At 47.1% G+C, this 23,077-nt stretch overlaps 1 protein-coding gene across 1 annotated transcript in view; it reads left to right on the top strand.

The window, feature by feature from the left end:
• The first annotated feature begins 6,970 nt into the window (after window positions 1–6,970).
• The window catches only part of TSPAN15 (tetraspanin 15), a 50,141-nt gene continuing 34,034 nt past the window's right edge, over window positions 6,971–23,077 (top strand). The window contains exon 1 of the mRNA XM_037130649.2: window positions 6,971–7,198. Coding sequence (XP_036986544.2) covers window positions 7,103–7,198 — 96 coding nt within the window. The 5' untranslated portion in view covers window positions 6,971–7,102. The remainder of the gene's footprint in view (window positions 7,199–23,077) is intronic.

The following is a 23,077-nucleotide window of genomic DNA, read 5'->3' on the forward strand; positions in this document are numbered from 1 at the left end:
AACATTTCATATAATAAGGGCTTGGTGATGATGAACTTCTTGAATTTGATCTTATCTGAGAATCACTTTATCTGCCCTTCCATTGTAAATGAAAGCTTTGATGGATAGAGCAATCTTGGTTGTAGGTCTTTGGATTTCATGACTTGGAATACTTCTTTCCAGCCCCTTCTTGCCTGTAAGGTCTCTTTTGAGAAATTAGCTGACAGTCTGATGGGAACTCCTTTTGTAGGTGACTGTCTCCTTATCTCTTGCTGTTTCTAGGATTCTTTCCTTCATTTTAATCTTGGCTAATGTAATTATGCTGTGCCTTGGTGTGTTCCTTCTTGGGTCCACCTTCTTTGGGACTCTCTGAGCTTCCTGGACTTCCTGGAAGTCTATTTCCTTTGCCAGATTGGGGAAGTTCTCCTTCATTATTTATTAAAATAACTTTTCCACTTGTTGCTCTTCTTCTTCCCCTTCTGGTACCCCTATAATTTGGGTGTTGGAATGTTTAAAGATGTCCTAGAGGTTCCTAAGCCTCTCCTCATTTTTTGAATTGTTTCTTCATTCTTTTCTGTTTGGTTTTTTCTTTCTTCCTTCTGGTCCACTCCATTGATATGCGTTCCAGTTTTCTTCCCCTCACCATTGGTTCCCTGTACATTTTCCTTTATTTCACTTAGCATAGCCTTCATTTTTTAATCTAATTTGTGACCAAATTCAACCAGTTCTGTGAGCATCCTGATTCCCAGTGCTCTGAACTGTGCATCTGATAGGTTGGCTAGCTCTTTGTTGCTTAGTTGTATTTGTTCTGGAGCTTTGATCTGTTCTTCCATTTTGGGCCATTTCTTTTGAGAAATCAGCTGATAGTCTAATGGGGCTCCTTTATAGGCAACTCTCTCCTTCTCTCTTGCTGCTTTGAAGATTCTGTTTTTATCTTTAATCTTGAGTAATGTAATTACTATGTGTCCTAGTGTGTTGCTGCTTGGATCCAATTTCTTTGGGACTCCATGAGCTTTCTGGGTTTGCAAGTGTATTTCCTTTGCCAGATTAAGGAAGTTCTCCTTCATTATGTTTTTGAATAAGTTTTAAATTTCTTTCTCTTCCTCTTCTTCTGCTGGCACCCCAATGATTCAGATGTTGGAATATTTAAAGTTGTCCTAGACATTCCTAAGCCTCTCCCCTTTTTTAAAATTCTTATTTCTTCATTCTGTTCCTATTGAATGTTTATTTCTTCCTTCTGTGCCAAATCATTGATTTGAGTCCCAGTTTCCTTCCCTTCACTATTGGTTCCCTGCATATTTTTCTTTATTTCACTTTGTATAACCTTCACTTCTTCCTCTGTTTTGCATCCATACTCAATTACTTCTGCGAGCATCCTGATTACTGGGGTTTTGAACTCTGCATCAGATAGGTTAGCTATCTCCTCATTGCTTAGTTCTATTTTTCTGGAGTTTTGATCTGTTCTTTCATTTGGGCATATTTCTTTGCCTTGGCACACCTATTATGTAATAACGAATGGAGCCGTAGATATTCACCAGGGCGGAGCAACCGCTTTGCTGTGTTGTGGTGCTGTATGTGGGAGATGGGTCAGAGAGGGAACAGTGCCACTTGTTCGGCTCTTGCCCTATTTTCAGTCACTTCCTCCACTACCCACAAAGTGAATTGGGTCCTTCTGGTGCTGATTCCTGGGTAGGTAGGTTTGTGTACATTCTGGGACCCTGTGGGTCCCTCCAATGGACTCTCCTGTGAGACTGGGAGTTTCTCCTGCCTCCACAACCCCCACAGATTTTTACAGCCAGAGGTTTTGAGCCTTTATTTTCCCATGTTGGGACCCTGGGTTGCATAGTCTATGTTGTTCCCCATTTGTTCCTCCCAGTTTATGTGCATGCAACTGTGGGTCCACCCAGTCTACCAGCTGCTGCCTCAGCTGCCTGGGCCACCAGCTGCCACCTTGGTGTGCGTCCTCTCTGCCCGGGCTGCCTGTCTCTGCCCCTCCTACCAATGGAATGTTTCTTCTTTAACTGCTTGGTTGTTGGACTCCCATACGGTTTGATTTTCTAGCAGTTGTGGTTGTTTTTTATTTTTAAATTTGTTGTTGTCTTTCTTTTGGCTGTGTGAGGAAGCAAAGCATTTTCTACCTATGCTTCCATCTTGGCCAGAAGTTCAAATTTTGTTCTTTAACAATGGAGAAGCTGCATAGAATTCCTGGCTATTTAAATTCTCCAACCTAGAGGCAAACCTATTTGGCCTTAGAGGATATTTGGTGGGTTGGGAAGAATTTCGTGTACTCCCTCCCAGGTGAATGGTTTCCTGTACCTGCCTGGGAGTGTGCATTTCCTGTGTTATCTGTACTTTCCTCTTCCATTTCTTCTCCTCCCTTTCTCTCCTCCATCCACTTCAATTAGCTTTTGTCTCCATTGCATCATGAAAAGACTATTATCAAAGTCATCCATGACCCACATCTTTACAGCTGATGGTCAGTTTTCTGTTCTATTCCCACTCGACCTCACAGGGCATAATTAAAGCCTCGATGCATTAAGAGGAGTTCTGAGGACACTAAGTCCTATTGCACATCTCTTTTAACTTTTAAAAAATATTTTATTTATTTATATTTAGAGAGAGAGGAGAAGGGAGGGAGAGAAACATCAATTAGTTGCCTCTTAAATGCCCCCAAGCTGGGACCTGTCCTGCAACCCAGGCATGTGCTCTGACTGGGAATCAAACTGGTGACTTTTCAGTTTTGGGGAAGACACCCAATCCACTGAGCCGTACCAGGCATGGTGTCTTTTAACTTCATGAAGTTCTTTCTTCTCCAGACATCCCTGTCACTTTACTGGCCTCATCATCCTTCTACCTCCCCAGCTGTATTTTGTCTGTTTTCTTTGCCAGCCTCTCATTCTCTCAGTGCTGGAGGACCCCAGGGTTTGTCCTTGTCTTCTCTTCTCTTGCTACTTTGTTCCCTAGATGACCTCATGTAGAACCATGGTTTAAATTGATCTGATGACTCTCAAATTTATATCATCCAACCTATATCTCATCTCTGAGTTTCCTGATCAAATCCAGTTGGATTCTGAAGAGCTATCTCAAAAAAAGTAAATGGCCAAAGTAATTTTTTACCCAATCTCCTCTAACCCCTTCTTTTCCTGATCTTCCTCACCTTTGTCAATGACAGCAGCATCTACTTAGTTGCTCAAGGTGAAAACACATGGGATCATCTTTGATTTCTCTTTCCCTCACATTTTATTCCCAATCTATCAGTAAGCCCTGTTGGCTCTATCTCCAAGATACATCCCCAATGCAACCTCTTGTCACCATTTCCAGTGCTGGTCCAAGCCACAGCCTTCTTACTCTGGAACTGCTGCAATGGCTTCCTAACCAGCTTTCCTCATGTCCCGGCCCCAGGCCCCTCTTGTCTACCCTTCATGCAGCAGTCTTCTGAAGCAGAAATCAGATTCCGTATCAGGTCCCTGCTTAAAACCTACCAGAGACTCTTTCACTGAAACTGCAAATAAGTAAATCCACACTGTTTATTGAAGCTACAAGGCTTCTGCCTGTGCCTCTGACCTTGCCTCCTTCTACTCTCCCTGTATGTCTTGTGCGAGCCCCAGGGACCTCTCCAAGTTTATCCCCTCTCATGGCCTTCCCACTACCTCTGCTTCTTCCACGTGAAAGCTCTTCTCCAAGTTCTTCAGCACATGTCAGTACCTGAGATTCCCCTTTTCATGTATGTTTCATGTGTGTTGCATGTCCCCACAACTCCACACTCCTGAACAGAAGAGAATAGATGCTCTTGTCCCTGCTGTTTACAGCTGTGTGCCCAGAGCCTGGGGCAGGGCCTGACACAGTGGAGCTCAGTACCATTTTTTGACCGACTTGACTGTGAGGACTACAGCTAAGACTGTTAGAGCTAGAAGGGAAACAATCTAACCTCATGGTTCCACACGTGGGGAAACAGAGGCACAGGCACCGTCACTTTCCAGCGGCATAAATGCAGACTTGTGCAAACCAAGTTGGTCATGCACAATCCTGAGTTTCTTTTCCATAAACAGTAGTGGCCACTAAAAGTGAGGGTTACTTATTTCCACCTACAAGCTCCCTGCCTAGTTATCACGGAAACAGATCTCAGAACAAATTCTGTCATCCATACAAATATTTATACAACAAACATTTACTTAGAAAGTAGCCAAAAAACTGGTTCATATAATCTGTTCTGTAATGTCACTGAAGCCCCTGTCCTTTCAGGTGCTTGACCACCTTGCATGAAAGGTACACTCAAGGAAGATACAGAATTTGAGGCAGAATTCAGCTAGATCAATGCTCGCATCTGCAACCAGAATACTTCCGACGTGGGACCCTTCAAAGATTCAGACCAGTGCATCACCCCTAAGGGAGATTCTTGTACTCTGAACAAGGAATGGGTGGTAACCCAAACCATTTTAGCCAATCTACATATCTTGAATACTACTAACTTCACCAGAGAAGAGCTCATTTGTAATTCCTGCCATGCTAATTAATAAGCCATGAATTTCATTGATACCTTCATGATGGCATTCTCTATGCTAATCAGTAAAACTTGGGGGTGGGGGTGGCGAGTGGATTGAGGCTAGGAGAGCTTCACAGGCTGCTGCGCTGATTGTGTGTGATTGTGTATGTTTCTCTAACTCCCAGGGTCATTGACTTCCAGTTGGTAATGTGGAAGTATTTACACTATGGAAATTGGTGACAGGGTCCTCCCCTGTGGAAAGACAGTTATTAAACATTTACCAGCATACCACCGGATAGGCTGAGGAACCTCTGAAGTGTGGCCTTTCAGATATGATGTTGGCTGACCTCCTCACCTTCATGACTATCCTACCCCACCCCACCCCAGTGATGCTCCATCCTGGCTGCACTTCAGAAAGTACCCAGCTTTTACAGGGCTGCTGAGTTCCAGGTCCCTGTAGTTGCAGATTCTGACTTGATTGGTTAGGAGACCCTAATCAGGACACATGTAAATCTCACCAGGTAGTTCTAATCTGCAGCCAGGGTTACACTTACACCTGTATGTCACATATTTTAACAGTTTCAAAAAAAGTTAATGGCAGCCCTGGTTGGTGTGGCTCAGTGGATTGAGTGCCAGCTCACAAACCACAGGGTCACTGGTTCGATTCCCAGTCAGGGCACATGCCTGGGTTGCCAGCCAGATTTCCAGTAGGGGGCATGCGAGAGGCAACCACACATTGATGTTTCTCTTCCTCTCTTTCTCCCTCTCTTTCCCTCTCTCTAAAAATAAATAAATAAAATCTAAAAAAAAGTTAATGGCAAAACCAGGATTGGCACCAGACCTGCCGATCCCTAATTCAGAGCTCCTGGCACAAGGAGGGAAAAGTTGAAAATAGACCGCCACTTCTGAGGTCTCAAGTGTTTGCAAATATGGCTGAGGGGCAGCCCTCAGCACTTGGGGTTCAGGTTGTGGGTGGGGAGGGACAATGAAGAAGCCCAGTAGCCCAGGGCAGGCTGTGCCAGCCCCAAAGAGCTCCAGGTTCTCTGCAGGGGTGTCTCAGCTTCATTTCTTAGGGCATCTTGCAGGGTCTCAGATGTGTGTGTGTGTGGGGGGGGTGTAGGCTGGGAAGCTAACCTGCAAGGAGAGGGAGACAGATTAATTCCTCATAGGACAAGGTGCTGAACTAGCTCTGGGGGTGGGGGTGGGGAGCCAGGGGAGGAGGATGGGGTGTAAGACTAGTCTTGCAGAGCTTGGTGAGGGAAGCTAGTCCCCCAGAGAGGGATAAGGAATTAGTTCCCTCCTCTTCAAAGGACAGAAAGGACAACTATTAACACTGTGGTAAGATGTTTTCTTGGACCTCAGTTATTCATCTGAAGGTTCCATGTCTCTACCCAAAGTAAACACACTTGCAGGGCCTGCTCCTTTTCTAAGAAGAAACTTGACTTCCCTTTAACACTGCAGGGCAGAGCATCGCTACCTCCCCACACCCAGTCTTACTTTCTCCCTTCTAGAGCAGAGCCCAGGGGGCTGGGCTGGCTAGTGTCTGTCTCTCTCTGGGAGTCTGGGTGTACAGGACGCTTGGGAGTCCAGGACAAGGGACCTGGACAAGAGTGCCATTCCTCCAATCACCACCAGGGACCCCACCCAGCACTGCCTTGAGCTCATGACCTCTGGCCAACACACTTAATTATCAAAGCCACAGTCAAATACTGACTCCCAAGCCCCAGACTGAGCTAGGCCTGAGAAGCAAGGAAAGCTGACTAGCTGGGGCCATCTAGCCGTGGGAGAGCACTCACAGCCAGGCCTGGCACCAGGGAGAGGAGGGGCCTGGAGAGACGAGGCTGGGTCAGACCTGGGCTGACTGCGTGCAAAGAAGGGGACTCTAACCTGGCCTGAGGATGAGCATGGAGAAGGGTTTCCCAGAGAAGAAGGCCCCTGAGAGCAGGGTTGGGATTTCCCATGGCCACTGAGAAAGGGATACCCGGAGACCGGGTGGGTAAACGGGGTCTGTTACAAAAGGAAACTCGGGACCCCAATTCTGTGGGGCCCCTTAGCCCTACCCTGGTCTGCTGCACAGCACCTTCCTAGATGGGGCACTCCATCGTCCTCAGGCTGAGAAACTCCACTTCCTTATTCCAGTTCCATCCTGCACATTTTAGCACCTTAGCGGTTAGGTTTTGCCCTTTTCCCATAATCTCTTTTCTCTTGACAACAGTGGAAAACGTGCATTACTATCTACCCCGGATTAGGCACGCTCAATCTTTTCCTGCGGTTTCTCTGTACATATTCTGTCACGCCCCATTAATAGAAGCGTTTCCAGGGTTGCAAACGAACTCTTCTGCGAAAACCTCGCCCTCTCCTGTCCGCTGGTTCCCTATTCTTTCTTTTGGTCTTAGGCTGTAGCCCCGCCCCCAGCCCACCCCCTCCCAGAGGCAGGGCGGGTGCTTCGAGCCCATTGGCTGCTGGGGCAAGCCGGTCCCGCCGCTGCCTGGGCTGTTATTGCGGCTTGGCTGTGTCAGTCCCGAAGGAGCGGCAGCGGGGCGGGCAGCGGGGTAGGCAGCCGCAGGTGGGGCTGCTAGCTGCCAGGGACCGAGCCCGGGAGCCCGGGAGCCCCGGAGCCCCGCGCCTGGTGTGCCCAGGATGCCGCGCGGGGACTCGGAGCAGGTGCGCTACTGCGCGCGCCTCTCCTACCTCTGGCTCAAGTTCTCGCTCGTCATTTACTCTACGGTGTTCTGGGTGAGTGACTCCAGTAGTGCCTGGGGATGGAGATGGGGTCACACTCCCTGACCGCCTCATGCCAAGTCCGGGGTTAGGTCCAGATGTGGCTGCTCCTGGGAGGGCACGGGCGTGCACGCCTGGCTCCTCGTCTCACTCTTCCTGGGAACCCTGACGACCTAGCTCAGCCTGTGTTTCTGCAGCCTGGTCAGGAGCGTTAGAGTTACTTGGCTACACCGAAGGAGCTCACCTGCGTGCTCTTGACCACCAATCCGCTGCGCATAGGGCTCATGCGGTAGGCCTTGATTCCTGCGTCTGCCGCGCCCACTCAGACTGCTGGGTATTACGGAGTTTACCCCTCTAGCAGCCTGTGGAGGAGACACGTGGTCAGGCTTTGTGGTGGACTCCCTCCCAGTGCTGTCCTCAGTATGTACTTGCTGATGCCCTTGAGCAACATGTTTCCCCGCGGTTCTTGGTTTCCTCTTGAGTGGAAGGAGGATGTACCAGGAAGATGAGAGCGCCTTGTCCACACTGGTCCACGGAGTGGTTGGGAGGAATCCACCAGACCGCATCTGGGGAGGTCTCTGGTCACCCCTAGGTACTCAGTAACTACTTCCGTGCCCAGTGGCTTTTCTTCCTCTGCTGTCTTGTTGCTGGGCAGGGTGGTGGTAGTTGGACATGAACCAGCCTTCAAATTCTGCCAATACCGCTTTCTAGCTGACTAATCTTGTGGAAGTTACCTCAATTCTCTAGGCCATAGTTACCTCATTTGCAAAGGGAGACAGTAATTATGCTGAACTTTTAGGATGGTTGTGGAGATTAAATGAGGTAGGCCAAGTGCAGGGCTTAGCACAGGGACCAGTGAAGCACTTATGAAGTGTGAGCCTTTTTTATTATTGTGGGCGGGGAAACTGGGTCCTCCTGGTAAACTGCCCCAAGAGACTGGATTTCCTCATGGATATTTCAGACTAGGCTGACCCCCACCTAGAAAAAGGGACATCTTTCTACAGTCCAGTTTCAGCCCTGCCGCTGTAGAATAGGCCCCTGCCTCCAGTAAGCCAAGGGCAGACTTCCCCAGAAAGGGGAGAAGGAGTGACTGACACCCATTCCTCCTAAACACACACACAGTCCTGGTCTCCTCCTCAGTCTCCTGTTGGGTCTCTTCTCTCAGCAGGAAATGCTAGATCTGCCGTCAGGCCTGGCTTTCCATGTGACCCTCTGCAGATGTGACCTTGCCGAGTGGTGGAGGGATCCAGATTCCACTTGCTCTAGGAGATCTTAGGCAAGTCACTTGCCTACTAGGGGCCTCAGAGCTGTTAAATGACTTACCCATCTGGAAAGCTAGTGAGCCCAGCTCCCAATCCAGGTCTCTGACACTGCATAATGTGGAAGAGAGATGAGCAGTATGTTTGGGGCCAAAGGATTGAGTACAGACCTGTTGGTGGAAACCCAAGGCAGGCAGCAGGGAGAACGTAGGATTGGGGCGGGGGTGATTCGAGCTCTCATTCGGTGGTTGTCTCCCAAGGTTGCATCAGAGTTAACTAGAGAGTTTTAAAAACACTGGAGATGCCAGTGCAGAGGTATTTACTTAACTTACTTAAGCTCTCCAGGTAATTCTAGTGTGTAGTCAGGGTAGAAAACTGTTGGGATAGATGGTCTCATAGCTCACCCCTGCCACCCCAGTCCCACCCCTGATTCTGATTCTGGGATTCTTTGCCTGCTTCTTGCTTGTCTAGCCTCAGGAACTCTCCTCTCAGTAGGTCAGAGCTAAAAGAGGGAAGGCTACAATTGATGGGTGGGGAGGTGGGAAAATAAGGGAAGACCAGGAGTCAGAGATGGGGAGTATGTTTTGGGCCTCACCTCTTCTCTCCATGTGTAATCACTGGCCAGTCTTTTAACCTTCTTGTACCTGTATTTTCCCATCTGTAGAATGGATAACGGATACTGTGCTTCACACCCTATTGCACTGTTTTTGGATAAGTGATGTGGGGAGAGAGTGACATGTTGGCTAACCAAGTGCTACACAAAAGAAAACTATACTGTTAAACTTCAGTCAAACTTTCAAGGCCTTGTTCTGTCATTGTCCGCTGTAGCCCAGAGGAACTTAAGGCCCTTGCTTTACTTTTTCTTTTGGGGCAGGGGGTGCCCCAGAACTTGGAATCCTCCCTCTCCAGCCAACTGAGCTTGCCTTACTGAGTCCCTGACTTCCCATCACTGCAAGTATTTCTGCTTGAACATCTCCCCACCCATGCCAAGTACTCAGTCACCTGCTAGCTCTGCCAGGGCAGCTCCAGGTGCCAGAGTTTATCTGCAGGGCGGAGGTCCAGTGCAAGTAATTTGTCCAAGCCTGGGTTTGCTGTTAATTGGAAATCATTACAGGAAAGCCCATTAACTCTGGTGCTATCCCTCGGGAGGAGGAGTGGTGCCAAGGGTTACTTACTTTGTAACCCCAAAGCGCTAACACTTTCATTTCACTCTATAAGTCTGGAAGGGGCCATAAATTTTCACCATAACCATGCACCTTCTGTAAGGCTTTTTGCTTTAAAACTTATTATCTAATAAAGATATTGTTCAAAATATTTTTCATTTACTTTTACTATATTTTACTGATTATGCTATTACAGTTGTCCCGATTCCCCCCCTTTTGCTCCCTCAGGCAATCCCCACATGATTGTTCATGTCCATGGCCATGCTTATAAGTCCTTTGGCTCTCCATTTCCTGTACCGTACTGTACATCCCCACGGCTATTCTGTAACTACCTATTTGTACTTCTTAATCCCCTCACCTCTTTACCCATCGTCCCACATGTCCCTCCCATGTGGCAACCATCAAAACACTCTCTGTATTCATGATTCTGCCTCTGTTCTTATTTGCTTAGTTTGTTTTTTAGATTCAGTTGTTGATACGTTTGTATTTTTTGCCATTTTATTGTTCACAACTTAAAAATATTTATTTATTCTTAGAGAAAGGGAGGGAGAAAGAGAGGGAGAGAAACATCAATGTGTGGTTGTCTCTCATGCCCCAACTGGGGACCTGGCCCACATCCCAGGCCTGTGCTTTGACTGGGAATTGAACCAGCAATCCTTTGGTTTGCAGGCTGGTGCTCAATCCATGGAGCCACACCAGCCAGGGCTGTTCATAGTTTTGCTCTTTTTCTTTTTCTTAAATAAGTCCCTTTAACATTTCATATAATGATGGTTTGGTGATGATGAACTCCTTTACATTTTTTTTTTAATCTGGGAAGCTTTTTGTCTGCGCTTCGATTCTAAATGATAGCTCACCGGGTAGCGCAATCTTGGCTTTAGGTCTCTGCTTTTCATGACTTTGACTATTTCTTGCCAATCCCTTCTAGCCTGCAAAGTTTCTTTGAACAAATCAGCTGACAGTCTTATGGGAACTCTCCTGTAGGTAACTAACTGCTTTTCTCTTGTTGCCTTTAAGATTATCTCTTTATCTTTAGACTTCAGCATTTTAATTATGATGTGTCTTGGAGTGGGCCTCCTTGTATCCATCTTGTCTGGGACCCTGTGGTTCCTGGACTTGCATGTTTATTACCTTCACCAAATTAGGGAAGTTTTCTTTCTTTCCTTTTCAGGTAGATTTCCAATTTCTTGCTCTCTCTTTTCTCCTTCTGGCATCCCTATGATGAGAATTTTGGAACTGTTGAAGTTGTCCCAGAGGCTGCTTCCACCATCTTTGTTTAAAAAAATATTTTTTCTTGTTGTTCTGATTGGCTGTTTTTTTGCTTCCTTATGTTTCAAATCATTGATTTGGTTATTGACTTCATCCACTGTACTGTTGTTTCTCTGTAAATTGTTCTTTATTTCAATTAGTGAATCCTTTGTTTCTGACTGGATCTTTTTATGCAGTTGAGGTCCTCAGTAAGTTCCTTGAGTATTCTTATAACCAGTATTTTGAAGTCTGCATCTGATAGATTGCTTGTCTCCATTTTGTTTAGCTCTTTTTCTGGAGTTTTGATCTATTTTTTCATTTGGGCCATGTTTCTTTCTCTCCTCATTTTGGCAGCCTCCATGTGTTGGTTTTTATGTATTAAGTAGAGCTGCTATGACTCCCTGTCTTGGTAGCATGGCCTAATGTAGTAGGTGTCCTGTAGGGTCCAGTGGCACAGCCTCCCTTATCACCCAAGCTGGGTACTCAAGGTGCACCCTTCATGTGGGCTAAGTACACTCTCCTCTTGTAGTTGAGCCTTGATTGCTGTTGACAGGTCAGCGGGAGGGATTTACCAAGGCCAATCAGGTGCAAGGACTGTGACCACTAATGTGGTCTGTAGCTATGCACTGGGAGCAAAGGCTCTGCGGTTTCCTGGGTGGTGCAGGCCAAGGTCAGCCCCAACCTGTGTTTTGCCTGGGGCCACCCTGCATGAGCTAGCAAGCAACCTGAGATGGTTGCTACTTGTGCTGGGCTTGGAGATTCCCAGGTGAAGCCAAGCTGGGAATCTAGGCTGCCTGCTGTCAATGCCAGACCAGGGGCCACTTACTAAGAAGTATGGGGGCTGGGGGCTCTCAGTGAGGCTGGCCCTCAGTGATTTATAAACTAAATCCTATAGTTTGATAGGATTTAGGAAGTTGTGAAGCATGAGCCAAGACCAGCCATTCATATGGAAAAGTCATGCTTAACAGTTTGAGTAAGCCCATAAACTGTGTGGGACAGAGTCTCAGAGGATCTCCAGGGTGGGGCAAACAGTGTTAGCAGGTTGATGGAGTCTCAGAAATAGCACCCGCCTGCTGAATCTGTGGCTCTGCGGGCCTCTGCCTGCCTTTCTGGGTGTGAAAAACCTGTCCCCCAGTGCTTTCCTGAGTGCCAGACACTTCACTTCCTCCCTGTATGCTTCTGGTGCCTTTCAAACTGCTACCCTGGTGCTGGAGCTCAGAGGGAGTGAGTTTGAGTAGGTGAGTCTGTGCGTGGGTTCCTTTAAAATTTTTTTTTTTTATTACAAGAGTACATATTTATTTTTTTAAGTTTATTTTATTGATTATGCTATTACAGTTGTTCCATTTTTTCCCTCACCTTTATTCTCCTCTGCCTGGTACTCCTATTCCCTCTGGCATTCCTCCCCCTTAGTTCATGTCCATGGGTCGTACATATAAGTTCTTTGGCTTCTACATTTCCTATAATATTCTTAACCCCTCTGTCTATTTCGTACCTACAATTTATGCTTCTTATTCCCTGTGCCTTTTTTCCCCCATTCTCCCCCTTCCCCCTCCCTGCTGATCTCCCTCCATGTGATCTCTACTTCTGTGATTCTGTTCCTGTTCTAGTGATTTGCTTAGTTTGTTTTCATTTTTGTTTTTTAAGTTCAGTTGTTGATAGTTGTGAGTTTGTTGTCATTTTACTGTTCACAGTTTTGATCTTCTTTTTCTTAGTTAATCCCTTTAACATTTCATATAGTAAGGGCTTGGTGATGATAAACTCGTTTAACTTGACATTATCTGGGAAGCACTTTATCTGCCCTTCCATTCTAAATGATCGCTTTGCTGGATAGAGCAATCTTGGATGTAAGTCCTTGCCTTTCATAACTTGGAATACTTCTTTCCAGCCCCTCTGGCCTTTAAGTTTTCTTTTGAGAAGTCAGCTGATAGTCTTATGGGAACTCCTTTGTAGGTAACTGTTTCCTTTTCTCTTGCTGCTTTTAAGATTATCTCCTTATCTTTAATCTTGGATAATTATAATATTTCTTGGTGTGTTCCTCTTTGAGTCTAACTTGTTTGGTATTCCATGAGCTTCCTGGACTTGTATGTCTATTTCCTTTGCTAGACTGAGGAAGTTTTCTTTCATTATTCTTTCAAATAAGTTTTCAATTTCTTGCTCTTCCTTTTCTCATTCTGAAACCTTTAGGATTCAGATGATGGAATGTTTAAAGTTGTACCAGAAATTCCTAAGCCTCTCCTCATTTTTTTGAATTCTTGTTTCTTCATTCTGTTTCTATTGAATGTTTATTTCTTCCTTGTATTACAAATTGTTGATTTGAGTCCCAGTTTCCTTCCCTTCATTGTTGGTTCTCTGTATATTTTTCTTTATTTCCCTTTGTACAGCCTTCATGCTTCCTTTATTTTGCAGCTGTACTCAGTCATTTCTGTGAGCATCCTAATTATCAGTGTTTTGAACTCTGCAGCTGATCAGTGAAGTTTTTTCTGCAGACTCTTTCGACTTGTTTGCTCATTTCATGAGGGGTGATTTACTAGCACACTTGCCCACACCATCCTGAATGTTCAGCAGTTTTTGACCAAAAGCAGTGTGACACCCATGCCCCACCCTCTCTATTAACCCAATCTCTCCCTGAGGGACCTTTTTGTGTTTCCCTGATGGAAAAAAAGTCCTCCGAGGGAAACATTTCGCTAATGTGGAAGAGGTGAAGTAAACAACAGCAGCAGCTCTAAAATACATCAAAATCAACGAGTTCAAAAACTGTTTTGAGCAGTGGAAAAAATGTCTTGATAAGTGTATTGCACCAAATGGAGAGTGCTTTGAAAGTGACTGCAGTTTAAACATGTAAGAATAAATACACAATTTTAAAATAAATATATTTCATTTTGGTGGGATCCCCCCTCATACACATGTATGTATTATATTCTCTTTTTTCCACATAAGGTAGCACACTATACACAGTTCTAAGCTTAGCTTTTCATTTAGTTTTAAATCCATGTAAATTTTGGAGCTCTGCTAGGGGTTGCTTCATTCTGTTTGATGGCTGCATAGAAATCACTGTGGGCGATGCCAAAATTTATTTCGTCAGTCTCCAGCTGGGGAACTCAGGTTGTTTCCCATTTCTAGTTACTGTAAACAGTGCTGCAGTGAGTGTCTTTGAATGTGTTGCTTTGTACATATGTGTACATGTCTGCAGGGTAATTTCCAGAAGTGGGATTTCTGTTTAAAGCGTATGTGAATGTATAATATATATGCAGAAATGCACCAATCATAAGTGTGTACAACTCGATACGTTTTTACAAAGTGAACACGCCTGTATGATGAGCCCCCGGGACAACTAACAGAGTGGACAGCAGAGGCCAGAGTCTCCCTTCCTCCCACTGGGAACCACTGCTGAGATGTCTAATGGCACAGGACAGCTTTGTCTTTGTATGTGTGCTTACGATGTTGATAAACGCTGTTAAACTGCCTCCACATAGAGGATTTACCAATTGTAACCTTATTTGCTGTATTTCTTTAAGTTGACTCACTTCTTAATCTTCAATTTGTTTTTAAAAGAACGGTCTATATCACTGCTACTAATGGGAAAACACTATTCCCTCATTCAAAATAGCAGATGCCGTCACAATAAATACAGTGTGAGGAAAACAAAATGATGTTATTAAATCCTAGTTAGATACTGTGGCGCTATCGTCTGTGAACCTGAGGCCTGTCCTCTTTGTTCAAAAAGCAGGTAGGTGGGCAAGCGTTTGAGAGCCTTAAAGACAAGCTGGCATCCAAACGGATTTTCCCCTTTATGTGGTGGAGAGGGTCGGAAGGGAGCTGAGCAGTGCAAACTAGCCTCAGCCCATGAGTCTATGTGAGTGTGACCTTGAACCACTTACAGTGATCTCCTTCCCCACACTTTGGGGCCCTCTTGCTATCCAAGGGCACCTCAGGGTCTAGAGAGGATGTTTTCATGGCCACTCAGCAAAGTTGGCACGAACCCACAAGTGTCCTCATTCCCAGTTCATTGCTCTTTCTGGTGGGTTGTTGAGGATGTCTCTATAAGCAATGAAATCCCCAGAGAGGCACTTGAAACCAACTCTTCCCACCATGCAGGGTGAATCATTCTGGCACCTGTGCCCTCAGCCCACTGGGGACACACCTCTATTTTTAGCACTGACCACAGGATATTCTAGAGATCCGTTTACATGACTGTTCTTCCTCGCTGGACTGTGGGCTCCCGGAGGTCAGCGGTGTAGCTCATTCATATCTCCTTCCAAATGCTGGTCTTGGGGCTGGGCACACAGTAGGTGCTCAGGAAAACCTTGTTGCATTGGGGTGGTGGAGTACTAATCTGTGTCTTGTAAGCGAGGATCTGAGATGGCGCAGCTTGGATTAGGTGCTGAGCAGGGTGTGTGATCAGCAGTGTTCGATTTTGCTGAGGTCTTGAATTTGCTAAGTGGGTAGGGCTGACCACAGAGACATTGGCTCTCTAGAAAGAACCAAGCCTGTTGCTCTGGCATGTGAGATGTTAACTAATCATTATTGTGTTTGGGGAATATTAGTAGTAATATTAGGAAGAAAAAAACTTAGAGGAGTGAGTGGGAAGGAAGTGGATGTGGGTAAGTAGTGAAGGTAAGAAGTGTCAGAGGTGATACTAACTTTGCTTTGCTTTGTCCAAGCATGGGCTCTGTAATCCTAGCTTGGCCTGCGAGTCTTTATACATCTCTGTTCATGGTTAAGGCTGTGGAGTCTGGACCAGGCTGCCTGGGTTCCAGTCCTGGTTCTGGCACTTAGAGGTTGAGTGACTTAAACATTAGCTTCCATGTGCCTCAGTCTCCCTATTTGTAAAAGGAGTGATGTCAAAAGCTACCTGAGAGTTGCCGATATAATTGCCTGAATTAATATATAGGAAATGCCGAGAGCAATGCCTTGAGAAGCACTGTGTTAGATACTTAAGGGTTAGCCCTTTTTTTCCTCTCAAGTCTAGGTGCTGAAGAGCCATAGACTGAGAATGAAGAGGGCCCTTAAAGGCACCTCTAAGAAGTGTCACCTTTTCATTTTATTGACGGTTAAACAGAAGTCTGGAGAGAGGAAGTAAGTCACTTGAGACTCCACGGCAAGTTAGTGACAGACGGAGACCAGGACCCAGGTCGCCTGACTCCAGTTTCTTCTTTGGGCCACCACGACCTTTAGCAGCCATGCCCCTTCTCCTGAAAGAGGGGGCACCTCTCTGCGGTCAAGGCTCAGGGGGCGGGGAGAGGGCGGGGCGGGGGGGGGACAGCGTTTTTGGAAGGAGCTGGCTGCCTGGCCTGCCACGTAAGGGATAGATGAGGCCAGGCGAGAAAGTGAGTAGATTCAGTTTCCAGCAGGAATTTCTAACTTTTGAAAAGAGCCTCCTTGTGAAAATAATATGTGTACATAGTTTTCAGAAATTTCAAGCAATTTAGGTAAGTACAATGAAGACAGTCACAGGCACCTTCAGTTCTTCCACTGAGAGTCACTGTCACATGCTGGCAAACACCCATTGGGACATTTCCTTGTACGTATATGTACATGTTTTATTTCCTTAAATTTAAAATATCGTGCTTGATTCATTAGGCAGGTCTATTTTCCTCTTGCTCTAGGCAAGCATGTTAAAGAGAAAACAGTGAGACAAGCAGGAAGTGATGCAGCCTTTGTGTGGGAGAAGTGGTCCCCAGGCCTAGTGAGCTGTCAGAGAAAATCTGGAACAAAAGGCCTGGGCTGGGGGGGAGGCAAAGAGGTCATGCCCTCCCTCAGCCCGGCTCTGAGGTCTTTAAAAGCCAGGGAATCAGGAAGCCAGCCCTGGGAGATGTTTGGAGAATGTTCCAATGCACTCACCCTGAACATGAGCACAATGAGACCTGAGACAGTGTCTGCTCTTAGTCCGGGCTTCTGTGCACAGTCCCTTCCAGAAGGAGGGGTTGTTTTGCATTGTAAGGCTGGATGGGGACCTTGCTGCCTTTGTTGTTTGTTCCTGAGAAGCCAGAGTAATGCCGCCTCCTTCTTCCTACTGCCTCTTCTCTCGGGTGGCCCACAATGCCAGCCTGGGGTGGGGCTCAGTAAACCAGATAAGGGACTGATAGGAAATTTCTGTACCAGCCGGTTCCACGGACAGGGAACGATGTCTCCTGGGTGAGCTCAGGACACAGGGGACTGGAAAGAGAAACCTTCCCCAGAAAGAACCTTTGCATCTGAGTGGGTTTGAACTGACTGACATCTCAGTGAAAGGCAGGAGAGTCCATTCTTTTTCTTTTTTTTTTTTTAAAGATTTTATTTATTTATTTTTAGAGAGAGGGGAGGAGGGAGAAAGGGAGGGAGACAAATATCAATGTGAGAGAGAAATATTAATTCATTGCCTCCGGTATGTGCCCTGACCCCGACTGTGGACCGAACCTGCAACCCAGCATGTGCCCTGGCCGGGAATCTATCTACCCGGGGACCTTTCGGTTTGTGGGACAACGCCCAACTGAGTGAGCCACACTGGTAAGGACAGGAGAGTCCAGTCTTGACCTGCTATTCTTTCCAGGGTGGGGACAATATGTTTGCTTTTCAGTTAATGAGTACTTTCTTGATGCCAACTGTGTATGCCAGGCACTGTGATAGCTACTGGGAAACAACTACGAGCAAGAAAGGCTCGGTTCAGGCCTTAGAAGACCGGCAAACCAAGCAATAAACAGAGCTCGTAAGAGGTGCTCCCGAGGAAATCAGGGAGCGGGCAGGGTGAGATGGGAGTGCGCGCTTCAGAAGGATAGTCAAGGAAGGCCTTTCGGAGGAGCTGGTATCTCAGCTGAGGCCCCAACAGTGAGAAGAAGCCAGCTGTAAAAAAGGCCTGCAGAGAGCGTCTGGGGCAGAGGGAGTGGTAGGGTGAGCAGCAGGTCTGACGGCCGCATGACTGGGGACAAGTTACAGACAGCTCCCTGTGCCTCGGTTTCCTTGTCCCTGGAAAGGGGGTAACCGTCGCCCCTCCCACTGGGGTCAGGCTCGGGTGGAGAGATGCCTTCAGGTCTCTCTTAGCAGAGTGTCTTGTGTGGTAAGCGTTAGTGCAGATGCTGCGAGAAGCTGTGCCACTAGGCAGGAGCCCAGAGCTTGCTGGCTGTGCGAGGGGCTGCGGGGAGGGCGGGGGCAGCTGCAGGAGGAGCCGCCATCTTGTACTTGCCTGGCCGTACTTTGCTTTACCTCACTGGATCCTCAGGACAACTGTGAGCTGCACATACAGGGGCACTTGAGGGGAGGGGTGACTGGTACAACCAGCCATTTGCATCCATCCCTGAGACGAGTTGTTTACTGTGGAAATGATGCCTGCTGTGTTTTATTTAATTTTTCCAAAGGGTACTTTCCCACCACTGGAAGGTTTGCATCTTGGCCTACAGGAAAGTAAATATTTGCCCCGAGGGTAGAAGGAACGCAGTCTTGGCCTGGTCAGGGCTCAGAGTCCTTCCCCTTCCTGCAGAAGAGCCCCTCCCAGGATGCAGTGCATGGCCTTGGACCAGTCCCATGGCCTCCCCGAGCTGTTTCCGGTGCTAGGGCCAGCTGGGCCAGATGCAGTGTGGTGGGCTGCACAGGTGCTTGAGGTCAGGAGCTCAGTGGCTGTGTACCCTTGTGTGCCAGGTGCTGCAGACCCTGAGGTGGCTTCACAGTGGGTGGAGGCTAGCCCCTTGCCCACTCTGTCATAGGTTGGGGTGAAGTCTCCTACCTGGAGTGGGATGGGGTGTGGCTTCTAAGGCTGGCATCAATTCTGAGACTGGGTCACTTCTTGATGTCAAAAGACAGCACCTTTCAGCCCAGTGGGCACTGACTGTGACTCAAAGCCTTCCACCAGGGGGTTTGACAAAGTACATATGTCCAGACCCCATCCTCAGATTCCATGGGTCTGGGTGGGGCCTAGGCACCTATAATCTTTAAACTTTCCCTGGTGATTCTAATGTGCAGCTGAAGTGGAAGCCACAGCTCATGGAGGTGCCTGTGAGGCAATCTGATGAGACTGGCCTGGTTTCCAAGACAACATTCTCTCCAGCTGAATCCTGCTCCCAGCCTGTCCATCAATCTGGTCAGTCTCTGTGGGTGGGGAAGTCACTATACCCATTTGGGCGAGGCTCACCACGGAGGGAGTGGACCCAGAAGAGAGAGAGCATGCTAGCCAGGGGAGGGAGAGCGGGTGTAGGGTTAGGGAGTTGGCAGGGCCCAGCCTGGGCGAGGAGGGGCCGGTGGGGGCGGGTGGGACCACGGCCTTGCAATATGGGAGGCTGGGCTTCTTCAGGCAATTAAGATGTATCAGGTGTGTGTGTGTGGCTGCCAGGGGGTCCCATGATTCTAGAATTTTGTTTTGTTTTTTTTGGTTTACCTTTATAACATCCTTCTATCTGGTCTGTAGTTAACTTTGGAACTTGAAGAAGTCTGTAGAAGCAGATTTGAGTTTCTTGAGTCATGGATTCACACACCTGGGAGGTGAGCTGTGATAAGTTTCCTCCCTTTAACTGTGTCTCCAGCTGGAGAACGGCTGATGCACAGGCGTCATGTGGGGAAGCCGGCTGTGATCGCTCGAGTATCGGGGCCTGCAGTTCTGGCCCCGCAGCAGAGGCGCAGCAGGGGGGGGGCAGTTTCAGACAGGCGGGATGAGCTCGCATGGGGTCATGGTGGGAGCTTCCAGTTAGTGGAAGAATGGGGACTTAATTTCTGAATCTGACCGGTGAGCTCTGCAGTGGGTTGAATGGTGACTCCCCCCACCAGTGGGTATATTTATGACCCAAAACCTGTGAATGTGACCTTATTTGGAAAAAGGGTCTTTGCAGGTATAATGAGGTTCAGGATCTTGAGATGAAATCATCCTAGATTACCTGAGGGTACCTAAAATCCAATGACAAGTGTCCTTATAAGAGAAAATCTCACCCCCTTCCCAGACTGTAAAACACTCTATATTCTCCTCCTGGAGACCTAGAAGCTGCTAGAACCTGGGAAGAATTTGGCCTCGATGAAGAGAAAAAAGTGGCATTTTAAACTCAAGCTGCTTTTGTGCCCCTTTGCCTGATAAAACCAAAATCTTCTTGGAGAAGCTTGCTTTTCTTTCTCTACATTTTTAAAATGTAAATACCTGGTCTTCTTCAAGAACTCTTGTCTAGGCCATTTTTAAAAAAAGATTTTATTTATTTATTTTTAGACAGAGGGGAAGGGGGGAGAAAGAAGGGAGAAACATCAATCAGTGTGTGTTGCCTCTTGTGCACTCCCGACTGGGGACCTGGCCTGCAACCCAGGCATGTGCCCTGACTGGGAATTGAACTGACAACCCTTTGGTTCACAGGCCAGCTAGGCCATCTTTTAAAATAAAAATTTTGGAGAGATAATTCTTATCAAAAGGGGGAAAACCTTAGCTATGTCTGATCAAATCAATTTAATTTATTTCAGCTATTTCTTTCTAAATTAGTAAATTCTGATAAAAGTTATTGAATGTCTAGTTATTTTGAAATAACACGAAACACTGAAACATAGATTGCTAGACCCGCTTTTGGCTTTTCATTACAAAGAGGCTGTGGAGTGGATTTGTTGCTGCGAATGAATGTCTTGTGCTTTGTTGGAGGTTTTCTTCAAAGTGGGAGCGTGTTTGCCAACGGAGGAACCTGTGTTTCCAACGGTCATGAGACGTGTTCGAAAGTGAATCTAGGGAATGCTGGTTGCTTAATTTTGGTCATTATTGGAAATCAAGGTTTCTGAAAATTAAGTTCAAGTTAAGTTGGAAAGAAATGATGGTTTTAATAATAGAAAGCATAAGGCATGGAGATGGAATTTTGAAGGATAGGGATTGAAAGTGATTTATTCTAAAAATGGTTATTTCTAAAGGGATAAGAAAGCTTGTGAAAGTTGCAGAACGGTTTGTGAAGGTTGTGAAAGTCTTCAATTTGTGAAGAAAGCAACCTCAGGCTCCAGGGCCCCTTCCTCCACTGAATTTCTCCCTGGTGCCATTCTTTGATGGCTTTGGTGGCACCTGGAGTTGTCTCCATCACATTTCTTTTGCCCTCATCGATACGGGGAAACCTACCTGTCGGCTGTGGAATAAATCCTTTATCAAGATGCATTTTGTCAATGCTGAGATAGAAGGTAAGGCTCCCCTCTGGGGAGTCATCCTACATGATCGTCCCCAGGTGACACCAGGGACACAGGGTCCAGAGAGTCAGGAACTGATCACCCCTGATGTTCGAAGGGGCATATTTCTTCCCCTTTGTTTGGTGCTCTGCTCATTGGTAAGGCTACCCTCGGGACACGGGGTAAACACACCGATGGGTCAACCGGGCTTTCTCTCTCAAACATGCTTTCTCTCTCTCTGCCCGTCTGGTCTTTCAAACGGGCTTCCTACTGAGTCCCCTGAGTTAAATCCATTCCCAGGGCATCTGACTGGTGCTCCCATCATTGGTAGGCTTGCTCTCAGGCACAGGGCACACACATCCATCTCCGTATTTCTCTGCTGCTGTTTCTCTCCACACCATGCTCTCTCCTTTCTTGGAGAGTAACTAAAACCTTTTTCTCTGCACTTTCTTTCCTCTCTTTGTGAATTCTTTCACAGCCTCCATCACTGACCACCCTAATAGGAATGTCAGCCTGTCTCTTGGCCTCAGATTTCTGTCTGCAAAATAAGGGAGTGGGGCCAGAACAACACCCACAAGATGATTTTAGGTAGTCCCTGGGAGGGAATTTAAAATTTTAATATGTATGTGTTAAATATAATGTATATTAAAATAGTACCTTACGTCAATGATTTCATAGGTGTTGACTAGGTTAGGTCAAGATCATATTTATTTTAGTAAAAAGGCAGTCAATTATTTAAAGAAAAATAGCAGCACCTGCCAGTCTGGTGTAAGCACTTAAGAGGCTTTGTATCTGCAGATTTTAAAGAGAGAATGGGGGCTTCTCAGGCGTTACAGCACCTTTCAGTTTACGAAGGAGTTTCCCCATCTCCTGGGGTCCTCTGAATGACCACAGGGCAGGCACGCTCACTCCTGCAGAAGAGCAGAGGCAGCGGACACTCAGGAGGGAAGTAGGCCATCCAAGGTCACGCGGCTCCTGAGCAGGGGGAGTGCCTCAGCTGGCCGTGCTCTTTGCTGGTCGCACCAGCCCAGCCCCAGGGAGGGGGCGGTTACAACCCTGACCTCCTCTCACTTTCAGCACCAGAGTTTCCTGTGATATTGATTTGTTGCGTCTGTCTTCTCTCGTCCTAACTGTCTTAAAGTAGAGGAGGGGATGGAGGCGGCAGCGACTCTTTCTCTCTGTTCCTCCAAGCCTCCCCCCAACACGGAGGGACATGCTCAGGCCCTGTTTTCCAGGAGGCTGTCTTGGATGTGTGTAATAGGTAGGGTGCAGTCTCCGGCTGTATTTAGCCCCAGTGAGCAGTGAGACATCTGGTGAGGGCATTACTTCCAGGCCAGGAGAGGCTTCCTGCCCCAGGGCCCTGGGGAGCCTAGCCTGGAGATGTCCCAGGCCAAAAGGAGACTCAGGCCTATAAATAGACCTCCTTGTGGAAGAGATAGGACTTGGATCTTGCTTGTTTTCTCAACTTTTTAATTGTAAAAATATGTAAAACGTAGGAAAGGTGAAAGAATGATACAGTGAACACCCATACGCCCAGCAACCAGAATCAGTAACTCTGACACTTGGCCAACTAAGTGTCAGACTGAGTGTCAGACATCCTGACAGGCCACCCCAGGCAACCCAGAATGTATCTCCACAAAGAGTTCTTGGATATAACCACAGTTCCAAGACTGCACCTAAGAAGATACCAAGAGTACATGAAAACTTCTTCAATTGTCCCTACTGTTTCCCATAATGCATTAAAAACATCAGCACCTGACAACTTGGCTCATGTATTGCATCAGATCTCATTTTAACAAAAAAGGTGAGAGGTGACTTCTGAGGGCCTGAATGTTCTGGAATCCTGGGGAAGATGGCTGTGTGTTCCTTGTCTGGATCTGTCTGACGCACCAAGACCTACTGGGCCTTGCCCTCTCCTTGCTTAGGGAAGTGCAGAAAGCATGTAGGGAAAGTCTTGCTGGGCCCGGAAAGTAGCGTGGAGCTGTGGGGGCCCCTGCACAAGTCCTCCCTCGGTGCCTGGGTGCGGGACTCCTTGAGAACCCACCCAGCTGCACCCCCTGGGCCCCGGGCCAGGCGCTGGGAGAGATGCTCTATGGAGCCGGGAGACCCAGGGCTGGCTGCCAGCTACCCCCAGTCTGCTTACGAGACCC

This window comes from Artibeus jamaicensis, unplaced genomic scaffold (genome assembly GCF_021234435.1).
Source record: "Artibeus jamaicensis isolate MK-2021 breed Jamaican fruit bat unplaced genomic scaffold, CSHL_Jam_final contig_332, whole genome shotgun sequence".
Lineage (NCBI taxonomy): Eukaryota > Metazoa > Chordata > Mammalia > Chiroptera > Phyllostomidae > Artibeus > Artibeus jamaicensis.